Source organism: Taurulus bubalis, assembly GCF_910589615.1.
Source record: "Taurulus bubalis genome assembly, chromosome: 7".
In the NCBI taxonomy this organism is placed as follows: Eukaryota; Metazoa; Chordata; class Actinopteri; order Perciformes; family Cottidae; genus Taurulus; species Taurulus bubalis.
Window position 1 is genome coordinate 29,374,730 of NC_136595.1, and position 24,867 is coordinate 29,399,596.

The following is a 24,867-nucleotide window of genomic DNA, read 5'->3' on the forward strand; positions in this document are numbered from 1 at the left end:
ATTATATTGTAAACTCTGCTTTAGTGTTTCTCACTGAAACCTTTGGGTCTAACAATCACAATTCATTTATTCTATTTGCATCAAGTATTTGTCAAGATAATGTAATGTTTCCTTGTTATTAGTTGTCTTTATCACATCACGTTACATCAATAAATAACAGATCAATAAATATGAATAACAGATCAATAAATAACAGATCAATAAATATGAATAACAGATCAATAAATAACAGATCAATAAATATGAATAACAGATAAACAGCTGTTCCTGAGCATGTTGGTCCTACAGCGCCACCTAGAGGAGAAGAGGGAAAACAGGCTCTGTGGGGGGAACCTGTTGGTTCTCTGATGGTTCTCTGATGGTCTCTTATGGTTCTCTTATGGTTCTCTGATGGTCTCTGATGGTTCTCTTATGGTTCTCTGTTGGTTCTCTGATGGTCTCTTATGGTTCTCTTATGGTTCTCTGATGGTCTCTGATGGTTCTCTGTTGGTTCTCTGATGGTCTCTGATGGTTCTCTTATGGTTCTCTGATGGTCTCTGATGGTTCTCTGTTGGTTCTCTGATGGTCTCTGATGGTTCTCTTATGGTTCTCTGATGGTCTCTGATGGTTCTCTTATGGTTCTCTGATGGTCTCTGATGGTTCTCTTATGGTTCTCTGATGGTTCTCTGATGGTCTCTGATGGTTCTCTTATGGTTCTCTGTTGGTTCTCTGATGGTCTTTTATGGTTCTCTTATGGTTCTATGATGGTCTCTGATGGTTCTCTTATGGTTCTCTGATGGTTTTCTGATGGTCTCTTATGGTTCTCTGATGGTCTCTGATGGTTCTCTTATGGTTCTCTGATGGTTCTCTGATGGTCTCTGATGGTTCTCTTATGGTTCTCTGTTGGTTCTCTGATGGTCTCTGATGGTTCTCTTATGGTTTTCTGATGGTCTCTGATGGTTCTCTTATGGTTCTCTGATGGTTCTATTATGGTTCTCTGTTGGTGCTCTTATGGTTCTCCTATGGTTATCTTATCTGATGGTTTTCTTTAATGGTTACTTAATGGTTCTCTTGGTTTGTGGAACATTGTTTTCAGAAAAAGATTTGTCCTCCAGACAGGTTCTAATTTTCGCTGACATCTGATTGATATCTAATGATTTGTTCTAACATGTTGTTCTCCTTTTGGTTCTCTTCCTGATTATGTCTCCTGGTCCTGCATAGAACCGGTTTCACCTGCAGATGGCGATGGGGGTTCCAGAGTCCGGTCTGTCCAACCTGTTGCTGACGGTTCTGCAGCGGTCCGGCTGGAAGGATGGTACCGTGGTCCTGTGTCGCGGCTGGGAGGAGGCCCAGGGTCTCCTGCGGCTGCTGGACAGTGGGAGTTGGAGCGGTGCCTCATGGGACGGCGGCGGCAGAGTCACCTGGCACGTGCGCGCCCTCCTGAACCTGACACAGGCGGCGCACGACGACACTCAGATCCACGACTTCCTCTCCCGACACTTCCGACAGAACCGGTCCTCGCCGGCGGCGATGCTGCTGTTCGGAGCGGACCCCCAGTGCGCGGCGGCGGTGCTGCGCAGCGCTCAGGACCTGGGCCTCACGTTACCCAGGGTGCACTGGGTGCTGGGCCAGCCGCTCAGCCCTGACGCTCTGCACGCCATCGGGCTGCCGCTCGGCCTGTTGGCCTACGGCGAGGTGGAGAGGAAGCCGCTGGACTTCTACGTCAGCGACGCCCTGCAGCTCGTCACCAGGGCCATCGGCGCCGCCACCCTGGTGAGACCGGACCTGGCTCTGATCCAGACCACGGTGGACTGCTACGACAAACCCAACAACCACCAGGTGCCGTCCTCCGGACAGTACCTGTCCAGGTGAGGACACCCGCTAACCCCACAGTAAAGAGAAACATCATAATAATAATTCTGTTATTTAACCAGATCAAATATCTCACTCCCCTCAAGTGATCAGTGTTTCTGTACCACAGCAGATTTATAATCAGTGAAATATTAACATGCATTCCTCATTTTAGTCCTAATGAGTTCAGATATTTCTCCAGCGAGCAGTTGTAGTTATATATGTGTATATAAAAGTAACCAAAATCTTTATATTCACACAGAAAATATGCATATAAATATGCATACATATATATATATATATATATATCAGCAGCAGGACACACTGGATGAGTATCAGGAAACACTAGATGAGAAGCAGGACACACTAGATGAGTAGCAGGAAACACTGGATGAGAAGCAGTCAGTCATTGTCTGAAGTTCTGACAGCAGCAGGAAACGAGCGGCAGGTTTGAGGAGGATTAAAGGTTTAACTGCTGCATTCAGTTTAGTGACAGAAAAGATCAAGCACATTCACAGGAAATGAAATTACACTCAGACTGAGAGATAAAAATCTCAGAGGACAGATTATCAACTGCAGTGAGAGAAGAGCAAAAGAAATGAAAGCGAGCTTGAGGACAAATGGAAACACAAGTGTTCATATGAAGTCAGATCACAGACTCATCACAGTCTGGAAGTCAAAACATCTTCAAGTTCTGAACTTCTCCGTTACCGAGATTCCTGAAGCAGGATGACGGTTCTTTCTCCTGGTTGCCGCTCTTTCTCCTGGTTGCCGCTCTTTCTCCTGGTTGCCGCTCTTTCTCCTGGTTGCCGCTCTTTCTGCTGGTTGCCGTTCTTTCTGCTGGTTGCCGCTCTTTCTCCTGGTTGCCATTCTTTCTCCTGGTTGCCGCTCTTTCTCCCTGTTGCCGTTCTTTCTGCTGGTTGCCGCTCTTTCTCCTGGTTGCCGTTCTTTCTCCTGGTTGCCGTTCTTTCTGCTGGTTGCCGCTCTTTCTCCTGGTTGCCGTTCTTTCTGCTGGTTGCCGCTCTTTCTGCTGGTTGCCGTTCTTTCTCCTGGTTGCCGTTCTTTCTGCTGGTTGCCGCTCTTTCTCCTGGTTGCCGTTCTTTCTGCTGGTTGCCGTTCTTTCTCCTGGTTGCCGTTCTTTCTGCTGGTTGCCGCTCTTTCTCCTGGTTGCCGTTCTTTCTGCTGGTTGCCGTTCTTTCTGCTGGTTGCCGCTCTTTCTCCTGGTTGCCGTTCTTTCTGCTGGTTGCCGTTCTTTCTGCTGGTTGCCGTTCTTTCTCCTGGTTGCTGTTCTTTCTGCTGGTTGCCGTTCTTTCTCCTGATTGCCGTTCTTTCTGCTGGTTGCCGTTCTTTCTCCTGGTTGCCGCTCTTTCTCCTGGTTGCCGTTCTTTCTGCTGGTTGCCGTTCTTTCTGCTGGTTGCCGCTCTTTCTCCTGGTTGCCGTTCTTTCTGCTGGTTGCCGTTCTTTCTGCTGGTTGCCGCTCTTTCTCCTGGTTGCCGTTCTTTCTGCTGGTTGCCGTTCTTTCTCCTGGTTGCCGTTCTTTCTGCTGGTATGCCGGCTGTGAAAACGTCTCAATGTGGTGCGCTATGAGGTTTGTGTGACCTGTCAGGAGAACACGTCAGCAAACTGCTCTTGCTACTGGGCAACGTCTGTTCTATGGGTCCCGGAGGTGGATTTGTGGACTTTGGTCCCTCAGGCTCCTCTCTCAGATACCGTGGACACCAGAGAAACAGATCTGTCAGAACGCACCACCTCATAGTCGACTTCCCCCACTTGTCGTGTGACCACAGAGGGCCCTTGCCACTTGGCGAGGAGCTGGAAGTAGGAAGCAACACAAGTCTCACGTGACATCCGACCCAGTGTGTGGAGTTTTGCGCGCAGGTCCAGGACGTATTGAATTTCATTCTTACTGGTGCTTGGAACTTCCTCCCAGTTTTCCTTAATCAGGTCGAGCACTAGTGATGTGTCTTTTCGTGTCGAGGCTTCGATGCGCGTGTCGAGTAACCAGGTAGATTTTGGTGAAGTGAGTATCGAGGCTTGTGTCGATGACGTATGTGGTGACGTTCGAAGCCTCTGAGCCGGCCGTACCACGCGACTGATTCAGAAAATGGTTTGTGGGTTTGCCGTGCGATTTGAAATATAAGGGACAGCGAAACACAATGGATTTCCTTCCTCTCTGTACAGCTTCACGTGTGCCTGTGAAAGGGTATTATAATTATAAGGGTTTTATAAAGCAGGCAAAATAGTCTCAAAAAGCCTAGCACTGTGGAAAAGTTCTTATTTTTACTTAAAAAATTGGACACATCAACATGGACTAGCGGAGCCGAGGCTCGAACCACCGATCCTCTGACTGAAAGTCGGATATCACAGTCACATCACAACCCTCTCCCAATTTGTTTCGAGTTTTGATTTTGACCCCACCATTATATCATAAAGATAGACACAATATTAATAAGTAAATAATTTATGTATTGGCGTCACAAACATAATTGATTCAATTTAAAGCTTCACACACAAAGCCGTGGTGTCGTTATGATCACTCTGCTTGTTTTACATGTATTGTCCACTTGGTGGCGCAGTAGAGCAAATGAAGCTCCATGAAGCTTTGGCCCATGAGCGAACCAATTGGATGGAAAGCTTCTAAGCTTCAGGAAGCTTCATCTCGCCATCACTATCGAGCACCCCCCGTGGTGTCCTGCCGAACAACAGTTCAAAGGGAGAAAACCCTGTGGAGGCCTGGGGAACCTCCCGCACTGCAAACAACAGAGAATCAAGCCATTTATCCCAATTACGTACATCGTCACTAATAAATCTACGGATCATGGACTCTAACGTCTTATTCAGACCGTCCGAATAGATTCAATGCTCAGTAACCCGTAAAGTTCTCTCAGTGTTCTTGACATGAACGAGGTGCCCTGGTCAGTCAGAATCTCTTTCGGGACTTCGACTCGGGAGATGACCTGAAACAGAGCGCGACACTCTTGGCATTGCAGAGTGGACTTCAGGAGTCTCCAAGGTTCCCCCTCCCCGTCCGCAGTGTCGGACCACCTCCCTCACCCCACAGCCTGTCCCATTCATTTATTGAACCCCGACCAATCTGTTCCCAAGATTAGGGAGTAATGATTCTGGTAAGGAGGGAAGCTAACCTTTATGTTTTTTACCCGTATATCTAGTTTCCACTCGTGAACATCCCCTTGTTTTATTGTTTAACGAATAAATCTATCTAATAATTCAAAATCTGATTTGTGTATTAAAAAAAGTCTTATCAGTAGTGATGTGTCCTTTTGTGTCGAGGCTTCGATGCGCGTGTCGAGTAATCCAGATAGATTTTGGTGAAGCGCGTATCGAGGCTTGTGTCGATGACGTATGTGGTGACGTTCGAAGCCTCTGAGCCGGCCGTACCACGTGACTGATTCAGAAAATGGTTCGTGGGTTTGCCGTGCGATTTGAAATATAAGAGGCAGAGAAACTCAATGGATTCCCCCTTCCTCTCTGTACCAGCTTCATGTGTGATTGTGAAAGTGTATTTTATAAAGCAGGCGAAATAGTCTCAAAAAGCCCAGCACTGTGGAAAAGTTCTTATTTTTAATTTAAAAAAAATTGGACACTCAGATATTCTAACCACTGACCCACAGTCACATCACAACCCTCTCCCAATTTGTTTCGAGTTGATTTCGACCCCGCCAATATATCATAAAGATAGACACAATATTAATAAGTTAATAATTGATGTATTGGCGTCACAAACATAATTTATTCCATTTAAAGCTTCACACACCAAAGCCATGGTGTCGTTATGATCACTCTGCCTGTTTTACATCTATTGTCCACTTGGTGGCGCAGTAGAGCAAATGAAGCTCCATGAAGCTCCGGTACATGAGCGAACCAATTGGATGGAAAGCTTCAATGCTTCAGGAAGCTTCATCTCGCCATCACTACTTATCAGAGAAGTCCAGAGAAAATAAGTTCTTACAATAACAAGGTTCAACCTGATCCGATGTTTACAATTCAACAAGGTTGCCTGTTGTTTTGATGAAAAGATGATTTAGCTGTTCATCAGGTTGTGAAATCTTGGAACCTGGATATCTCTAAACCACCAGAGAACCGATCACACCTGATGATAATCCAAAGTTAGCTGCTGCTTTTTGTTTTCTGTCCTACAGGTTCCTGTCCAACACGTCTTTCTCCGGTCTCACAGGTCCAGTCCGAGTCCACCAGAACAGGTCTCAGGTCCTCACCTCGCAGCGTTTCCACATCTGGAGCTTGCGACGGGACGCATTGGGTCAGCCCACCTGGGTGACGGTGGGCAGTTGGGAGGGAGGCCAGCTGCAGGTGGAGGACCAGGGAGTCTGGCAGGGACCCAAACCTCGCCACAGAACCGATGGCACAAGCGGCAGGACGAGGGGCCACTGGAAGCCGGGGATGCCGGTGGTAGGGAGCCGGGTTCGGGTGGTGACTCTGGTGGAACATCCCTTCGTTTTCACGCGGGACGTGGACGAGGAAGGCACCTGCCCGGCCGGGCAGTACTGCCTGGACGCCAGCACCAACAGCTCGGAAGCTCTGGAGCGATCCTTCAGGGAGGTGGCCGGCGGGAACAGCAGCTTCCTGCCTGCAGAGCACAGCAAGTGCTGCTACGGGTACTGCATCGACCTGCTGGAGAAGCTGTCCGAAGACCTGGGCTTCGAGTTCGACCTTTACATCGTAGGAGACGGGAAGTACGGAGCGTGGAAGGGGGGGCGCTGGACCGGGCTCGTAGGGGATCTCCTGAACGGACTGGCGGACATGGCCGTGACCTCCTTCAGTATTAACTCGGCCCGGAGCCGGGTGATCGACTTCACCTCGCCCTTCTTCTCCACCAGCCTGGGCATCCTGGTGCGTAGTAAGGACACGGCGGCCCCCATCGGAGCCTTCATGTGGCCCCTGCACTGGTCCATGTGGGTGGGTATCTTCGTGGCGCTGCACATCACCGCCCTTTTCCTCACGCTGTACGAGTGGAAGAGTCCGTACGGCATGACGCCTCACGGACGCAACAGGACGAGAGTGTTCTCGTACTCGTCAGCTCTCAACCTGTGCTATGCCATCCTGTTTGGCCGCACTGTCTCCTCCAAGACGCCAAAGTGCTGGACGGGTCGCTTCGTGATGAACCTGTGGGCCATCTTCTGCCTGCTGGTGCTGTCCAGCTACACCGCCAACCTAGCTGCCGTCATGGTGGGGGAGAAGACCTTTGAGGAGGTGTCGGGGGTCCACGACGCCAAGGTGAGACCAGCAGAGTGGAAATGGAACAGAAATCATAACCAAACTGATAAAACATCAGATCTGTGATCGTTATTCATTTGATTACAAATTAAATGACACGTGTAGACTGGAAACAGTGCATCTGTGTCTGTTGTTTTATTGATGTCTGAGAATGTATACTAGAATGTATTATATATAAATATATCTTCTTCGTTGGTGTCAGCTGCATCACCCGTCCCATGGCTTCCGCTTCGGGACGGTGAGGGAAAGCAGTGCGGAGGACTACATGAAGAAGAGCTTCCCTGAGATGCACGAGTACATGAGGCGCTTCAACGAGCCCACGACACCTGAGGGCGTCAACACCCTCAAGTAAGAGACCCGGAGACATGTTGCTCAAGGTCAACGTTTCTGTCTCTAGTTGCCGTGTTAACCATGTTGCTCTGTGTTGATGGACAACGTTTAAATCTCTAGTTGCCGTATTAACCATGTTGCTCTGGTTGCTCTGTGTTGAAGGACAGATCCCCCCCAGCTGGACGCCTTCATCATGGACAAAGCTCTGCTGGATTACGAGGTTTCCATCGACGCCGACTGTAAACTGGCAACGGTCGGGAAACCGTTTGCAATTGAAGGTGAGACGTTGCTGTGAGACGTTGCTGTGAGACGTTGCTGTGAGATGTTGCTGTGAGACGTTGCTGTTAGACGTTGATGTGAGACGTTGCTGTGAGACGTTGTTGTGAGACGTTGTTGTTAGACGTTGTTGTTAGACGTTGATGTGAGACGTTGTTGTGAGACGTTGTTGTGAGACGTTGTTGTGAGACGTTGTTGTTAGACGTTGCTGTGAGACATTGTTGTTAGATGTTGTTGTTAGACGTTGTTGTGAGAAGTTGTTGTTAGACGTTGCTGTGAGACCTTGCTGTTAGACATTGATGTGAGACATTGCTGTGAGATGTTGTTAGACGTTGTTGTTAGACATTGTTGTTAGACGTTGATGTGAGACGTTGTTGTTAGATGTTGTTGTTAGACGTTGTTGTTAGACGTTGTTGTGAGAAGTTGTTGTTAGACGTTGCTGTGAGACATTGTTGTTAGATGTTGTTGTTAGACGTTGTTGTGAGACGTTGTTGTGAGACGTTGTTGTTAGACGTTGTTGTTAGACGTTGATGTGAGACGTTGATGTGAGACGTTGTTAGACGTTGTTGTTAGACATTGTTGTTAGACGTTGTTGTTAAACATTGTTGTTAGACGTTGTTGTGAGAAGTTGTTGTTAGACGTTTCTGTGAGACATTGTTGTTAGACGTTGTTGTTAGACGTTGATGTGAGACGTTGTTGTGAGACGTTGTTGTGAGACGTTGTTGTTAGATGTTGTTGTTAGACGTTGTTGTTAGACGTTGTTGTTAGACGTTGTTGTGAGACGTTGTTGTGAGAAGTTGTTGTTAGACGTTGCTGTGAGACATTGTTGTTAGATGTTGTTGTTAGACGTTGTTGTGAGACGTTGTTGTGAGACGTTGTTGTGAGACGTTGTTGTTAGATGTTGTTGTTAGACGTTGTTGTTAGACGTTGATGTGAGACGTTGATGTGAGACGTTGTTAGACGTTGTTGTTAGACGTTGTTGTTAGACATTGTTGTTAGACGTTGTTGTGAGAAGTTGTTGTTAGACGTTTCTGTGAGACATTGTTGTTAGACGTTGTTGTTAGACGTTGATGTGAGACGTTGTTGTGAGACGTTGTTGTGAGACGTTGTTGTTAGACGTTGTTGTTAGACGTTGTTGTGAGACGTTGTTGTTAGACATTGCTGTGAGACGTTGATGTGAGACGTTGCTGTGAGAAGTTGTTGTTAGACATTGCTGTGAGACGTTGCTCTGAGTTGCTGTGAGACGTTGCTTCTTGGTTTTCCTCTCAGCTCCGTCAGCTTTTTATTGAAAATGGTATGAAAATGGAATCGGTCTGTTGTTTATTGTTCAGGTTATGGAATCGGTCTGTTGTTTATTGTTTGTTTATTGTTCAGGTTATGGAATCGGTCTGTTGTTTATTGTCTGTTATTTATTCTTCAGGTTATGGAATCAGTCTGTTGTTTATTGTTTGTTTATTCTTCAGGTTATGGAATCGGTCTTCCTCAGAACTCCCCTCTGACTTCCAACATCTCAGACTTCATCAGCAGGTATAAGTCTGAAGGCTACATGGATCTGCTGCACGACAAGTGGTACAAGGTGGTTCCGTGTGGGAACCGAGTGTTCGCTGTCACCGAGGTCAGTGTCTGATCCTCTTCACGTCTGATCCTCTTCACGTCTGATCCTCTTCATGTCTGATCCTCTTCACCTCTGATCCTCTTCATGTCTGATCCTCTTCATGTCTGATCCTCTTCACCTCTGATCCTCTTCATGTCTGATCCTCTTCATGTCTGATCCTCTTCACCTCTGATCCTCTTCATGTCTGATCCTCTTCACGTCTGATCCTCTTCATGTCTGATCCTCTTCACGTCTGATCCTCTTCACGTCTGATCCTCTTCACCTCTGATCCTCTTCATGTCTGATCCTCTTCACGTCTGATCCTCTTCATGATCATCTTCACGTCTAATCCTCTTCACGTCTGATCCTTATTACATAATGAGACATGTTACAAGATGAGTCATGTTATTACAAGATGAGACACGTTATTACATCATGAGTCATGTTATTACAGCATGAGACATGTTACAACATTCAATTCAATTCAGTTTATTTTATATAGCCCAACATCACAAATACAAGTTTGCCTCGGAGGGCTTTACAATCTGTACACATAACATCCTGTCCCGGGACCTCACATCGGATCAGGAAAAACTCCCCAATAAAGATAGTAAAAACCCTTTCACAGAGAAAAAAAGGGGAATAAAAAAGGGGAAGAAACCTGAGGGAGAGCAACAGAGGAGGATCCCTCTCCCCGGATGGACAGAAGCAATAGATGTCATGTGACCAGAATGAATAACATAACGGAGTTACAGCACATTACATGAATATGTCAGAAATTATTCATATAATGAGTAGTAGGCATGGTCCATGATCCAGATAGCCACGACCCATTAAGCAGAAGGAGGTAGAGAGGACGGGCATCAGCAGGGCCATGGCAGCAGACAGGACCGGTTCCAGGCAGCCACGAATCCATGGAAAAAGAAAGTAGAGTTAGTAATGTGCATTGAAGAGACAATCATTTATCCAGAAGGAGAGCAAGAAGAGGTGAAGAGGAGAGCGAAAGAGGAAGAGAAGGAAAGGAGGAGCTCAGTGTATCCTAAGATGTGGAAAGTGGAAGCTGATTCCACAGAAGAGGAGCCCGATAACTGAAAGCTCTAGCCCCCAACCTACTTTTTAACACTCTGGGAACCACAAGTAACCCTGCATTCAGTGAGCGTAATACTCTCGTGGGGTAATATGGCACTATAAGGTCCTTAAGATATGATGGTGCATCACCAGTTAAGGCTTTGTAGGTAAGGAGAAGGATTTTAAATATGATTCTCGATCTTACAGGAAGCCAGTGGAGAACAGCTAGTACAGGAGTAATGTGATCTCTCTTCCGCGTCCTCGTTAGTACACGAGCTGCAGCATTCTGGATCAACTGGAGAGATCCAAGGGATTTACCGGAGCAGCCTGATAATGACATGAGTCATGTTATTAAAACATGACTCATGTTATTATAGCATGAGTCATGTTATTATAACATGAGTCATGTTATTACAACATGAGTCATGTTATTACAGCATGAGACATGTTATTACAGCATGAGACATGTTATTACACCAAAAGACATGTTATTAAAGCATGAGTCATGTCATTACAGCATGAGACATGTTATTACAACATGAGAAATGTTATTACAGCATGAGACATGTTATTACAGCATGAGACATGTTATTACAGCATGAGACATGTTATTACAACATGAGTCATGTTATTACAACATGAGTCATGTTATTACAATTTTTAAGCGTCTTTGATTATCCTGAAAAGCGCTATATAAATTGAAATTATTATTATTACAGCATGAGATGTACAGCATGATACATGTTATTACATCATGAGACATGTTATTACAGCATGAGACATGTACAGCATGATACATGTTATTACAGCATGAGACATGTACAGCATTATACATCTTATTACAGCATGAGACATGTTATTATGTTTAAGCGTCTTTGAGTATCCTGAAAAGCGCTATATATATTGAAATTATTATTATTACAGCATGAGATGTACAGCATGATACATGTTATTACATCATGAGACATGTTATTACAGCATGATACATTGTATTACATCATGAGACATGTACAGCATGATACATGTTATTACAGCATGAGTCATGTTACTACAGCATGAGACATGTTAATACAACATGAGACGTCGCTCCATTAGACCTTTTAAAATGTGTTTCTTTCTCAAAGGTCCCTGAGATACCTTTACTGTCTTCTTCTCTGTCAGACTCTTCAGATGGGGATCAGTCACTTCTCGGGACTGTTCGTGTTGTTGTGCGTTGGAGTGGGCGGAGCTTTGCTGACTCTGGCAGGTGAACACGGTTTCTACCAACTCGTCCTGCCACACATCCGCCGCCGACAGAACCTAAAATACTGGCTTCATACCTCACAGGTGAGACACTTGAAAACCATAATACCTGCTGCAGTCTGTGTTTACAAGAAAATACTATCAGCTGACAATTACATGATTAGTTGACGAGGTTCTAAAGAAAGAAATGATCCTTTATTAATCCCCTTGGGGAAATTCTTCTCTGCATTTGACCCATCCTTGGTTAAGGAGCAGTGTTCTGCCCTGTGAGGTGCACGGGGAGCAGCTAGGAGTTTAGTGTCTTACTCAGGGACATGAGACATGTGAGCTATGGGGGGACTGGGGATCGAAATGGCTACCTTGTGGTTACTGGACGACCACTCATCCCCCTGAGCTACAGCCGCTCTTAAAGGAGGTGCAGAGGAAGTGTTGAGCTGATTGAAGGTGCAGCGGAAGTGTTGAGGTCATTGGCGAGGTTCTAAACAGTGTTAAGGAGGTGCAGAGGAAGTGTTGAGCTGATTGAAGAGGTTCTAAAGAGTGTTCAGAAGGTGCAGAGGAAGTGTTGGGGGGATTGAAGTGGTTCTAAAGAGTGTTAAGGAGGTGCAGAGGAAGTGTTGGGGGTCATTGGCGAGGTTCTAAAGAGTGTTAAGGAGGTGCAGAGGAAGTGTTGATGTGATTGAAGAGGTTCTAACGCGTGTTAAGGAGGTGCAGAAGATCATTAAACTCTGAAAATACATGTCAGAGTTTACAGCTATCATTTTACTGTGTTAAACAGCTAATTTATGGTTCTGTTGTGTTTCTTGTTCCTGTTCTGTGTGTTTGGCAGAAAATCCATCGAGCTCTGAACATGACGTATGAAGACGTGAAGCGGCAGCGAGCTGAGAAAGAGAAAAGGTTTGTCTCATGTCAGCTGGCATCAACACGTTTATTTTATTGTGATTTAACTAAATGAGTTCAAATCATTGGTAGTAAAAGTGACGAGGTCAGGCGGTCCACAACATAATCTCAACTCAAGGTACACGTGTTCCGGAGCTCTTGAGCGTATCACCAGCTTCTTAAAACTGAGTATTGTATACACTGCTGTTTCCAAGGTAAAGTATGTCCTGTGCCTCTGTTTCTGTTCAGCTGTAACCTACAGAAGCCGTCGCCCCCTTCCGGCCCCCCAGCTCCGTCGGCCCCCGGAGCCTCGGCCAAGTGGAATAATGAAGCCAGTAAGGATGCCGCCGCCACCGCCGCCGCTAAGGACGCCCGAGACTTCAAACAAGTCCAGTTTAACCTGGAGACCCTCAATACCCGCCGCCTGCTCGCTCGCATCGCCACTTCTGAAGCCAAGGGAGGTGGGGCCAAATCTGAAGGGCGGGGACCAGCCAAGCCAAGGGCGGGGCCAAACAGCAAACTGTGCGAGAACGGAGGACCGGCGGTTTCATTTGCCAGCCTACTCCTTCCCCGACCCTCATCTTCCTCCTCTTCTGCCCCTCCCCCTGTTGCTGTAGCCCCTCCCCCAGCAGCGGTGGCTCCACCCCAGCCCGGTGAGCTGCAGGAGCTGCAGGACCAGATCGACCAGATGAGGGAGAAGCTGAGGACGGCTCTCGCCAGGAGGGCAGAGATCCAGACCAGTCTAGCCAAACCGGTCCCCACAGTACCCGACCCATCTGCTGTTACTACAATGCCAACAACTATGCCACCAACAGCAGGAGCCCCACCCAGCGCCCCGCCCAGCGCCCCGCCCGTCCTCACCCAGATAACACCCTTCCCTGCCAACACAAAGTGCGTGACGACCATGACGGACCCACCTCACAAGGTCCTGTCCAAAGTCCGGCCCCTTCACAGCAGACTGACCAATCAGAGATGATGCTGTCTGCACAGGTCACATGACTCTCTACACACAGCGGCCATTTTAAACAGCTGAAAGGGTTTTATATTTAAATGCCAAAGTTAAACACAAATTAACTCAGATATGACAATCAGGCCACAATGAGGTCATTAATTCAGCTGTAGAAATAAGTACTAATACTTATACATTGGTACATTACAGACGTTCATGCATGGGGAGACTTAATAGAACCACAATAAGACCTTTAGCTTTTTGTTTATGTTCCACATTATCAGACTGATATTATTAATAATTTCACTGTTAGGGAGTAGCTTCAACAGGAGAGGATGATGTTACTGTATGATGAATACAAATTAAGGTGATAAAATTACATTTATGGTATTTACTAGATTTTGTTGACGGATTAATGAATGGACTGTCAGAAATATATATTTATATAAATATACAGATTAACCTTGAAGAATTGTGATTTTCAAATTCAGTGGTTCATCGCAAATTTGGAGATTAATCATGGAAAATGTAACCATTTTTTTATATTGTTTGTTAACATAGTTGAAGGTATGTGTCTTAAATCCTTGTATTGTGCAGCTGATCCCAAAAGCATTATAAAAAAAGCATTATAGAATATTCTAAGAATGTATTTATTGTTTCAACCCAAATTTGGGCTAACGTCTGAATTTACACCACAATTGAGTATATTTTATATAGCCCAACATCACAAATACAAACTCCCCTCAGAGCTTTACAGTCTGTAACATAACATCCTGTACCAGGACCTCACATCGGATCAGGAACAACTCCCCAAATAAAGTAAAAATAGTAAAAACCCTTTCACAGGGAAAACAGGAAGAACCTTTAGGAGAGCAACAGAGGAGGATCCCTCTCCCCGGATGGACAGAAGCAATAGATGTCATGTGGCCAGAATTAATAACGTTACGGAGTTACAGCACATTACATGAATATGACAGAAATTATTCATACAATGAGTAGTATACGCATGGTGTATGATCCAGATAACCACGATCCATTAAGCAGAAGGAGGGAGAGAGGAGGGGCATCAGCAGAGCCATGGCAGGAGGCAGGTAAGAGGAGGTAGGAGACAGGAGGTAGGAGACAGGACCGGTTCCAGGCCAGTTCCATCAGCAGGGCCATGACAGGAGGTGGGAGACAGGAGTCAGGAGGTAGGAGGCAGGAGACAGGAGGTAGGAGACAGGAGGTAGGAGACAGGAGGTAGAGAGGAGGGGCATCAGCAGGGCCATGGCAGGAAGCATGATTGAAAACATAAAGTCCCTGGTAGGAGATAGGAGGCAGGAGACAGGGGGTAGAGAGGAGGGGCATCAGCAGGGCCATGGCAGGAGGTAGGAGGCAGGAGACAGGAGGTAGAGAGGAGGGGCATCATCAGGGCCATGGCAGGAAGCATGATTAAAAACATAAAGTCCCTGGTAAATTAAAGTGTCTCGATAATATTAATATTCCAATTGTTAAAAAAAAGCACAAGGTTCTTAACTTCATATATTCTGATCCATTAATCTGTGAATCCATGAATCCTGTAAACTTGTTAAATAGCTGAATGCATAATTATAAAACTAAAATCTCGACAATAAGCTGCTGAAAATATTTGAGAATACTAATTTATCCTACATTTTTTGGGAAAAGTATTGAGTCTTAGTTTTAACTGCTGGATATTCAGCGTTGTTTTAAGGGCTAAATAATAATTCATAGTAAGTTGGATTCACATGGTCACGGCCGGTGAGGGGCGTTAGAAAGTAAAATATAATATAAGCTCACTTTATAAACATTTGGAGACACTATCTATATCAGGAACCAGAGAGGACTCTAAATTGAGCCCTGGTGTACACCAACAAACCACACAAATACACTCTTATTCATGATTCTTTTCTTTACAATAGAAAGAATAGAACATGCTTTAAATAACCCTGACATGTATTTATATATGTGATGAGTTAACTGATACATTTTAATATGTTTCTGCTTGATAAAGCAGTCGGTGGATCCGGTGTATGACTTCAGTTCAGATGAAGCATGTTTTTCCATCGATGAGTTTAAAATGGCCGCCGTGACTCTAACGAGGACCCTTTCAGGAACCTTTGAAGAAAACAGACTTCCTGTGAGCCTGAAGGCAGCAGAAAGGCAGCGCTGCTCACCAAGTAGCAGAACGAACTACAGCCAGTGAACATACCACCAAACAAAATCAGCTTTAGCGATCAGACAACCATCAGAGCAGAAGTTCTGTTCACGACTCGACGCCATAGAGGGAAAAGTGACTCCACTTCCTGTCACATGGGACAGATTCAAGTTTACAAACAGGACGCTACAGCTCTCAGTTAAGGTGCAAATCTAACTTGAGCAAACGTATTATTTTTATTATTATCTGCAGTTCAAAATGACCAGGAGCGTTCTACTCTGTCTTTACTTGAAGGGATTCTCCTCTTTGTTTCTATTAAAACTGAGACCGGGTGAGATCAGTTGAGACCGGGTGAGACCGGTTGAGACCGGGTGAGATCGGTTGAGAGAGGTTGAGACCAGGGTAAGAACAGGTGAGACCGGGTGAGAGAGGGTGAGACCGGGTGAGCCCAGAGTGAGACCAGGTGAGCCCAGAGTGAGACCAGGTGAGCCCAGGGTGAGACCAGGTGAAAGAGGGTGAGACCAGGTGAGAGAGGGTGAGACCAGGTGAGACCAGGGGGGAGAGGTTGAGACCATGTGAGACCAGGTGAGAGAGGTTGAGACCAGGTGAGAGAGGGTGATACCAGGTGAGAGAGGGTGATACCAGGTGAGACCAGGGGAGAGAGGTTGAGACCAGGGGAGAGAGGTTGAGACCAGGTGAGAGAGGGTGAGACCAGGGGAGAGAGGTTGAGACCAGGTGAGACCAGGGGAGAGAGGTTAAGACCAGGTGAGACCAGGTGAGAAAGGGTGAGACCAGGGGAGAGAGGTTGAGACCAGGTGAGAGAGGGTGAAACCAGGGGAGAGAGGTTGAGACCAGGTGAGACCGGGTGAGACAAGGTGAGACCAGGTGAGAGAGGGTGAGACCGGGTGAGAGAGGTTGAGACCAGATGAGAGAGGGTGAGACCGGGTGAGAGAGGGTGAGACAAGTTGAGATCAGGGTGAGACCAGGTGAGACCAGGGTGAGATCAGGTGAGACCAGGGTGAGACCAGGGGAGACCAGGTGAGACCAGGGTGAGACCAGGGGAGACAAGGGTGAGACCAGGGGAGACCAGGTGAGTCCATGGGAGATCAGGGTGAGACAAGGTGAGACAAGGGGAGACAAGGGGAGACAAGGTGAGACCAGGGTGAGACCAGGTGAGACCAGGGGAGACCGGGTGAGAGAGGGTGAGACCTGGGGAGACCTGGGGAGACCAGGGGAGACCAGGTGAGAGAGGTTGAGGCCGGGTGAGATCGGTTGAGAGCAGGGTGAGACCAGGTGAGAGAGGGTGAGACCAGGGTGAGACCAGGTGAGAGAAGGTGAGACCAGGTGAGAGGGTGAAAGAGGGTGAGACCAGGTGAGAGAGGGTGAGACCAGGTGAGACCAGGGGAGAGAGGTTGAGACCAGGTGAGACCAGGGGAGAGAGGTTGAGACCAGGGGAGACCAGGTGAGACCAGGTGAGGCCGGGTGAGATCGGTTGAGAGAGGTGGAGACCAGGGTGAGACCAGGTGAGACCAGGTAAGAGAGGGTGAGACCAGGTGAGAGAGGGTGAGACCAGCTGAGAGAGGGTGAGACCAGGTGAGAGAGGTTGAGACCAGGTGAGACCAGGTGAGAGAGGTTGAGACCAGGTGAGACCAGGTGAGACCAGCTGAGAGAGGGTGAGACCAGCTGAGAGAGGGTGAGACCAGGTGAGAGAGGTTGAGACCAGGTGAGACAAGTTGAGACCAGGGGAGAGAGGTTGAGACCAGGTGAGACCAGGGGAGAGAGGTTGAGACTAGGTGAGAGAGGGTGAGACCAGGTGAGAGAAGTTGAGACCAGGTGAGACCGGGTGAGACCAGGTGAGAAAAGGTTGAGACCAGGTGAGAGAGGGTGAGACCAGGGGAGACCAGGGGAGACAAGGGGAGGCAAGGGGAGACAAGGGGAGGCCAGGGTGAGACAAGGGGAGACCAGGGTGAGACCAGGGGAGACAAGGGGAGACCAGGTGAGACCAGAGTGAGACCAGGAGAGAGAGGGTGAGACCTGGGGAGACCAGGGTGAAACCAGGGGAGACCAGGTGAGAGAGGTTGAGACCGGGTGAGACCAGGTGAGAGAGGGTGAGACAAGGTGAGATCAGGGTGAGACCAGGGTGAGAACAGGGGAGACAAGGGGAGACCAGGTAAGACCAGAGTGAGACCGGGTGAGAGAGGGTGAGACAAGGTGAGACCAGGGTGAGACCAGGGTGAGACCGAGTGAGATCCACGTCTTCTTCCACATCTGTTTGTTTCTGTGAGGCATTCACTGACCTTTCAGTTCCACTAATGGGCTGTGAGGCGTTCACTGACACGTGAGGATGTCCATGTTAAACAGGACCACTGAGCGGTTTGTAATGTTCATGTTGATCAATCTTGTTCTTATAGTTGTATTAAAAAAACATGTTGAACATGTTAATGTTTTATTGTCATAAATAAACAATGTTTTTACACACGTGACCTCGAGAGCAATACGTAATAATAATAATAATAAGGATATTGATATGAATTTGGTCTTCGGGTCCACAGGTCTACAGCTCAACAGGTCCTCAGCACAACAGGTCCTCAGGTCTACAGCTCAACAGGTCCTCAGGTCCACAGGTCCACAGCACAACAGGTCCTCAGGTCCACAGGTCTACAGCTCAACAGGTCCTCAGGTCCACAGGTCTACAGCTCAACAGGTCCTCAGCACAACAGGTCCTCAGGTCTACAGCTCAACAGGTCCTCAGGTCCTCAGGTCTACAGCTCAACAGGTCCTCAGGTCCACAGGTCCTCAGCACAACAGGTCCTCAGGTCTACAGCTCAACAGGTCCTCAGGTCTACAAGTCCTCAGGTCCACAGCACAACAGGTCTACAGGTCTACATGTCTGGCTTGATCAATAGATATAGTTGATCAATAGATGTAGTTGGTCGATAGATCCATCCATCCATCCATTATCATCCCCTTATCCGGGTCGGGTCTCGTGGCAGCAGGTCCAGCAGGCTTCCCACCAGCAACCCTTTCCAGATCATTCTGGGATCCCAAGGCGTTCCAGTCAGCCAGGAGATATAATCCCTCCAGCGTGTCCTCGGTCTTCCTCTGGGTCTCTACCAGTTGGACGTGCCTGGAAAACCTCTAATGGAGACGTCCAGGAGGCATCCTGACTAGATGCTGAACACCTCAGCTGACTCCTTTAACACGAAGGAGCAGCGGCTCGACTCCAAGCTCCTCCTGATGTCCGAGCTCCTTACCCTATCTCTAAGGCTGAGTCCTACAGAGGAAACGCATCTCCTTACTCCATCTCTAAGGCTGAGCCCTACAGAGGAAACTCTTCTCCTTACTCCATCTCTAAGGCTGAGCCCTACAGAGGAAACTCATCTCCTTACTCCATCTCTAAGGCTGAGCCCTACAGAGGAAACTCATCTCCTTACTCCATCTCTAAGGCTGAGCCCTACAGAGGAAACTCATCTCCTTACTCCATCTCTAAGGCTGAGCCCTACAGAGGAAACTCATCTCCTTACTCCATCTCTAAGGCTGAGTCCTACAGAGGAAACTCATCTCCTTACCCTATCTCTAAGGCTGAGCCCTACAGAGGAAACTCATCTCCTTACCCTATCTCTAAGGCTGAGTCCTACAGAGGAAACTCATCTCCTTACCCTATCTCTAAGGCTGAGCCCTACAGGTTGTTGAATGATCGTAGGACAAATATGAAAAGTATACTTGTGTACACATAACCTGCATAAAATGCTATAATGTATCATCTTTCCTGTTTAAGGGGTTTTATGTAACCGATCCTGTGTAAAAGGATGTGTTTTTTATAACTACCAAATACGGCAACACACTTCCTGTAGTCTGTATGGCTGCAGGATGCATGAGGTAATCCTGACATGTGAAGAAGAGGAGTGGACCGCTGCTGAGTCTGCGGATTTCTCCAGATCTCTGTGTCTGGTGTAGCGTGAACGGTGGTCTTGCCAGGGGAAAGAGGAGGGTAGGGGGGAGAGTAGGAAAGGCAAGACCTCGCACCTAACTCGGTGGCACTCCGTCGGCTAATTATCCTAGTGATCCCGGAGGAAATGATAATCCTCATCCGATATTGGCATAACGCCTTCGGTCTTTTATCTCACCCCGTGCTAAATCGTTAGGTTTTTGTGTTATTTTCGAATTAAGTTATAGGTTTTGTCGAGGGTGTTTTACAGCTTGCGCTCTAGGTCCCCTGCGGTAGGCTGTAACTTCTCTCAACCCTTATCAAGCGAGTACGTATATCGTCTACACCTTCTCTCTACCTATTTTGACACCATCTCATCACTATGACAAACACTGCAAAAGTCTTCACCCAAAGACACTTACCTTAAGTCTCTTTGGTAGATTCAGTCGTCACTTCTGTATCTCACAGTGGATGGACAGGGAAAGAGGGTTTAAATTGTTTTTAGAACCAGAACCTTTTGTTTGGTTTCAGTCCCTTCCAAAGGGTAAGGCTGAGTTTTTATTCAAAGTTTATCCTAGATACAAAAAATTAAATTCAATCAAACAGTTTAAAAGTCACAAGTAACTAAGAGAAGGGGTTAAGTTTTTTAGAGCAGGTGAGTGAACACCTCTTCTCTCTTGTCTACTCCTGCACAGAATTGCCAGGCTCCCCCCTCCTGATAGCAGAAGTTTCTTCCAGACTCTAAAGCTGGAGACCTGTCCCAACCCCTAAGGGCTGGGACAGGTCCAATCTGATTTTTCTCCTTTTCTAGTAAAGATGCATATTAAGTAACTAAGAGGAAGGGTTAAGTTTAGAGCTGGTGAATAAACACCTCTTCTCTCTTCTCTACTCCTGCACAGAATTGTCAGGCACCCCCCAAAAACATGCATTCTTACCCACTCTTTTATACACCAGAATACATAAGTCTTCCTGTCACCAGAGTTGGACAGAGGAGGTTTCACTACCTTATTTGGTAATACTGCCAATGCATGCTCTTTAACAAAGGAGAGAACATTTAACACATCTCATTCAAAAAGAGTATATAACATAGCAACTTATAGCGTCCTATGAATTTTATGTGGTCTAATCACAAACTATAATGAAAATAAAAACCAAACAGTATATATATATATATATTCAAATGGTTATATAGAAAAAGAAAATGATTATATGGTTATAATAGTTAGACCTTTTTACTTTCATATTTTTCCTCGGACACTCAACATCCTCCTCATGAAAGTAACAAAGTCTTTAGACCCTAAAGTCACATTTTTCAATTGTCTCTGTTATCTCGCACCCCAGATTGCCTACGGTCCATTAGGCTTTTGGGTTGAACCAGGAACATGGTTTCCACATGTTTCCTTTCTTCATTGACCACAAACATCTCACACCATTTCAACCCACAGCAGTGATCCCACATCCGGAGTCTCAGGGAAAGTTTCCCCAGTCTCGGAGGTGGCAAAGGTCGCAAGAACCGATCAAACTGGTTTTCTTTGCTCAAGGTGGAACACCTTCTCATCTCCTTGTATTTTGCAATACTCCATCCTTTCTCCACACAGGCTCTGGAATCTCTTCCAGGTTGCATGTATCTCACTTCCGGCCAGAAAAGAGGCTTAGACATGTGGCGCCAATTCATACGACCTGTGCACATGCTGAAGAACTGACGATACCGCTCTCCAGGTGGCATCTTGCGGCGTGTTGGTGCGAGCCTTTGATAATATAAATCCTTATATTCTGCAGATATTCTCCATTACTCTTCATGCCTATTAAAGTTCAGGTCAGCGAGGTCAGTATAACACAGCTATGCAGCTGGAGTTGGTTGTGTCTATGAAAGGTCCAGTTCTCAAGGGAAGTCAGTCACACGCCTGCGCACTTCAACACTCACAACTGTTTATCAGTATGTTGACATTAGTGAAGCAGACGGGTCGTTGTGTTCCAGTCTTGTGAGAAAAGATGAGAACATGGGATTCTCCTCCTCTTGACAGGATAGAGCCAATCAGATGTGAGGACGAGGCGAGACCAACCTGTGACGATAACCTGTGTATGAAAGGCCCCACTTCCGTTTGGGGGGCAGTTGTTCTGGACCCAACCTGCGTGTTGCTGTACCACTCACTGCTTTTTCAATTGCAGCGCTGAGTACTTTGCTTGTGATCATTTAGTAAATAAATATAGAGAACGAGAGAAGTTGTTGAACTGAGTTCTTCTGGAGGCTACACCAGGCATCCAATAATTAGCACGCATTAACACCTTGGCGTCAGTACTGTAGAAAATAGACCTGCAGCAGCGGGTCCTGCGTCCGTGACCTGTTGATTCTGTCCCGGTGCGATGGATGTCATCTCGGCTGGAGCTGGTCTCTCTGGGGCCTGATCCATCGGTTCAGCCTCTGGTTCAGGTTCCGGTGGGTTCACTGCCTCTGGTTCCGGTGCAGGTTCTGGGGGGTTAACCGCCTCAGCGTAGGAGGTTATCTGTGGACCTAAGCCAGACTCTCTAGCGACTAGGTCTAAATCATTCACTAACTTAACAATCCATCCATCCATCCATCCATTATCAGCCGCTTATCCGGGGTCGGGTCGCGGTGGCAGCAGGTTCAGCAGGCCGACCCAGGCTTCCCTCTCACCCGCAACACTTTCCAGCTCATTCTGGGGGATCCCGAGGCGTTCCAAGGCCAGCCGGGAGATATAATCCCTCCAGCGTGTCCTCGGTCTTCCCCGGGGTCTCCTACCAGTTGGACGTGCCTGGAAAACCTCTAATGGGAGACGTCCAGGAGGCATCCTGACTAGATGCCCGAACCACCTCAGCTGACTCCTTTCGACACGAAGGAGCAGCGACTCGACTCCAAGCTCCCTCCTGATGTCCGAGCTCCTTACCCTATCTCTAAGGGTGAGCCCGGCCACCCTGCGGAGGAAGCTCATTTCGGCCGCTTGTATTCGAGATCTCGTTCTTTCGGTCACGACCCAGAGTTCGTGACCATAGGTGAGGGTTGGAACATAGACCGACCAGTAAATGGAGAGCTTCGCCTTCCGGCTCAGCTCCCTCTTCACCAGGACGGACCGGTACAGCGCCTGTTTTATTGCTGCAGCCGCACCGATCCGTCTGTTGATCTCCCGCTCCACCTTACCCTCACTCGTGAACAAGACCCCGAGATACTTGAACTCCTTCGCTTGGGGTAGGCAGTTTGTCCCCACCTGGAGGGAGCAATCCACCGGTTTCCGGCAGAGCACCATGGCCTCAGATTTGGAGGCGCTAACTCTCATCCCTGCCGCTTCACACTCGGCTGCAAAACGCCCCAGTGAATGCTGGAGGTCACAATCCGAGGAGGCAAACAGGACCACATCATCCGCGAACAGCAGAGAGGCGATCCCGAGACTCCCGAACCGGATCCTCTCTGCCCCCTGGCTGCGCCTAGATATCCTGTCCATGAAAGTCACGAACAGGACCGGTGATAAAGGGCAGCCCTGGCGGAGGCCAACACCCACCGGGAACGTGTCTGACTTACTACCGAGGATACGAACACAGCTCCTACTGCAGGCGTACAAAGACCGGATAGCCCGTGCCAACGGGTCCGGCACCCCATACTCCCGCAGCACCCCCCACAAAAACCCCCGAGGGATCCGGTCGAAAGCCTTCTCCAAGTCCACAAAGCACATGTAGACTGGTTGGGCAAACTCCCAGGACCCCTCCAGTAGTCTTGCAAGGGTAAAGAGCTGGTCCACTGTTCCACGACCGGGACGGAATCCGCACTGCTCGTCTTGAATCTGAGGTTCGACAAGCGGTCGGAGCCTCCCTTCCAGCACCCTGGCATAAGCTTTTCCCGGGAGGCTGAGCAGTGTGATGCCACGATAGTTTGAGCACACTCTCCGGTCCCCCTTCTTGTAGATGGGAACCACCACCCTAGTCTGCCAGTCCATGGGCACTGTTCCCGACCCCCATGCGACACTGAAAAGGCGTGTCAACCAAGACAGCCCAACAATGTCCAGCGCTTTCAGCATCTCAGGGCGGATCTCATCCACCCCTGGCGCCTTGCCACCAAGGAGCTTTTTGACTACCTTAGCGACCTCTGCCAGGGATATGGGAGAAACCACCCCAAAGTCTTCCGGCGCTGCCCCCTCTCCGGGGGACATGTTAGCCGGGTTTAGGAGTTCCTCAAAGTGCTCTTTCCACCGCCCGACGATGTCCCCAGTCCGGGTCAGCAGTTCCCCCCCCCTGCTGAGAACAGCCTGGGGTAGGCCCTGCTTTCCCTTCCTGAGCCGTCGGATGGTTTGCCAGAACTTCCTTGAGGCCAACCGAAAGTCCTTCTCCATGGCCTCCCCGAACTCCTCCCATGCCCGAGTTTTAGCATCCGCGACCATCGCAGCTGCAGCCCTTCTGGCCTGCCGGTACCCGTCAGCTGCTTCAGGAGACCCCTGGGCCAGCCAGGCCCGAAAGGCCTCCTTCTTCAGTTTGGCGGCTTCCCTCACCCCCGGTGTCCACCACCGGGTTCTCGGGTTGCCGCCACGACAGGCACCGATGACCTTCTGGCCACAGCTCCGAGCAGCCGCGTCCACAATAGAGGCTTTGAACATGGTCCACTCGGGTTCCATGTCCCCAGCCTCCCTCGGGATTTGTGAGAAGTTCTTCCGGAGGTGGGAGTTGAAGACCTCCCGGACAGGGTCCTCCGCCAGACGTTCCCAGTTCACCCTCACTACACGTTTGGGCTTGCCAGGTCTTTCTAGCCGACTCCCCCGCCATCTGATCCAACTCACCACCAGGTGGTGATCAGTTGACAGCTCTGCTCCTCTCTTCACCCGAGTGTCCAAGACATATGGCCGCAGATCAGATGATACGACTACAAAGTCGATCATTGATCTCCGGCCTAAGGTGTTCTGGTACCAGGTACACTTATGAGCCACCTTATGCTCGAACATGGTGTTCGTTATGGACAAACTGTGGCTAGCACAGAAGTCCAACAACAAAACACCATTCGGGTTCAGATCGGGCAAGCCGTTCCTCCCAATCACGCCCTGCCAGGTTTCTCTGTCATTGCCCACGTGAGCGTTGAAGTCTCCCAGGAGAACTATGGAGTCGGCAGGCGGCGCCCTTTCCAGGACCCCTCCCACCGACTCCAAGAAGGCCGATACTCCGAACTGCTGTTCGGTGCATAAGCACAAACAACAGTCAGAGCTTTACTCCCTGCAACCCGTAGGCGCAGGGAGGCGACCCTCTCGTTCTCCGGGGAAAACTCCAACATAGCGGCGCTCAGCCGGGGGCTCGTGAGTATCCCCACTCCCGCCCGGCGCCTCTCACCCTGGGCAACTCCAGAAAAGGACAAAGTCCAACCCTTCTCCAGG

At 48.3% G+C, this 24,867-nt stretch overlaps 1 protein-coding gene across 1 annotated transcript in view; it reads left to right on the top strand.

The window, feature by feature from the left end:
• grin3bb (glutamate receptor, ionotropic, N-methyl-D-aspartate 3Bb) overlaps positions 1-13,445 on the top strand; it is a gene marked incomplete at both ends in the record, with an annotated part of 33,382 nt that extends 19,937 nt beyond the window's left edge. The window contains 8 exons of the mRNA XM_079220885.1: positions 1,201-1,847; positions 5,991-7,083; positions 7,286-7,431; positions 7,576-7,691; positions 9,153-9,304; positions 11,513-11,677; positions 12,420-12,487; positions 12,719-13,445. Coding sequence (XP_079077011.1) covers positions 1,201-1,847; positions 5,991-7,083; positions 7,286-7,431; positions 7,576-7,691; positions 9,153-9,304; positions 11,513-11,677; positions 12,420-12,487; positions 12,719-13,445 — 3,114 coding nt within the window. The remainder of the gene's footprint in view (positions 1-1,200; positions 1,848-5,990; positions 7,084-7,285; positions 7,432-7,575; positions 7,692-9,152; positions 9,305-11,512; positions 11,678-12,419; positions 12,488-12,718) is intronic.
• Positions 13,446-24,867: the final 11,422 nt, after the last annotated feature.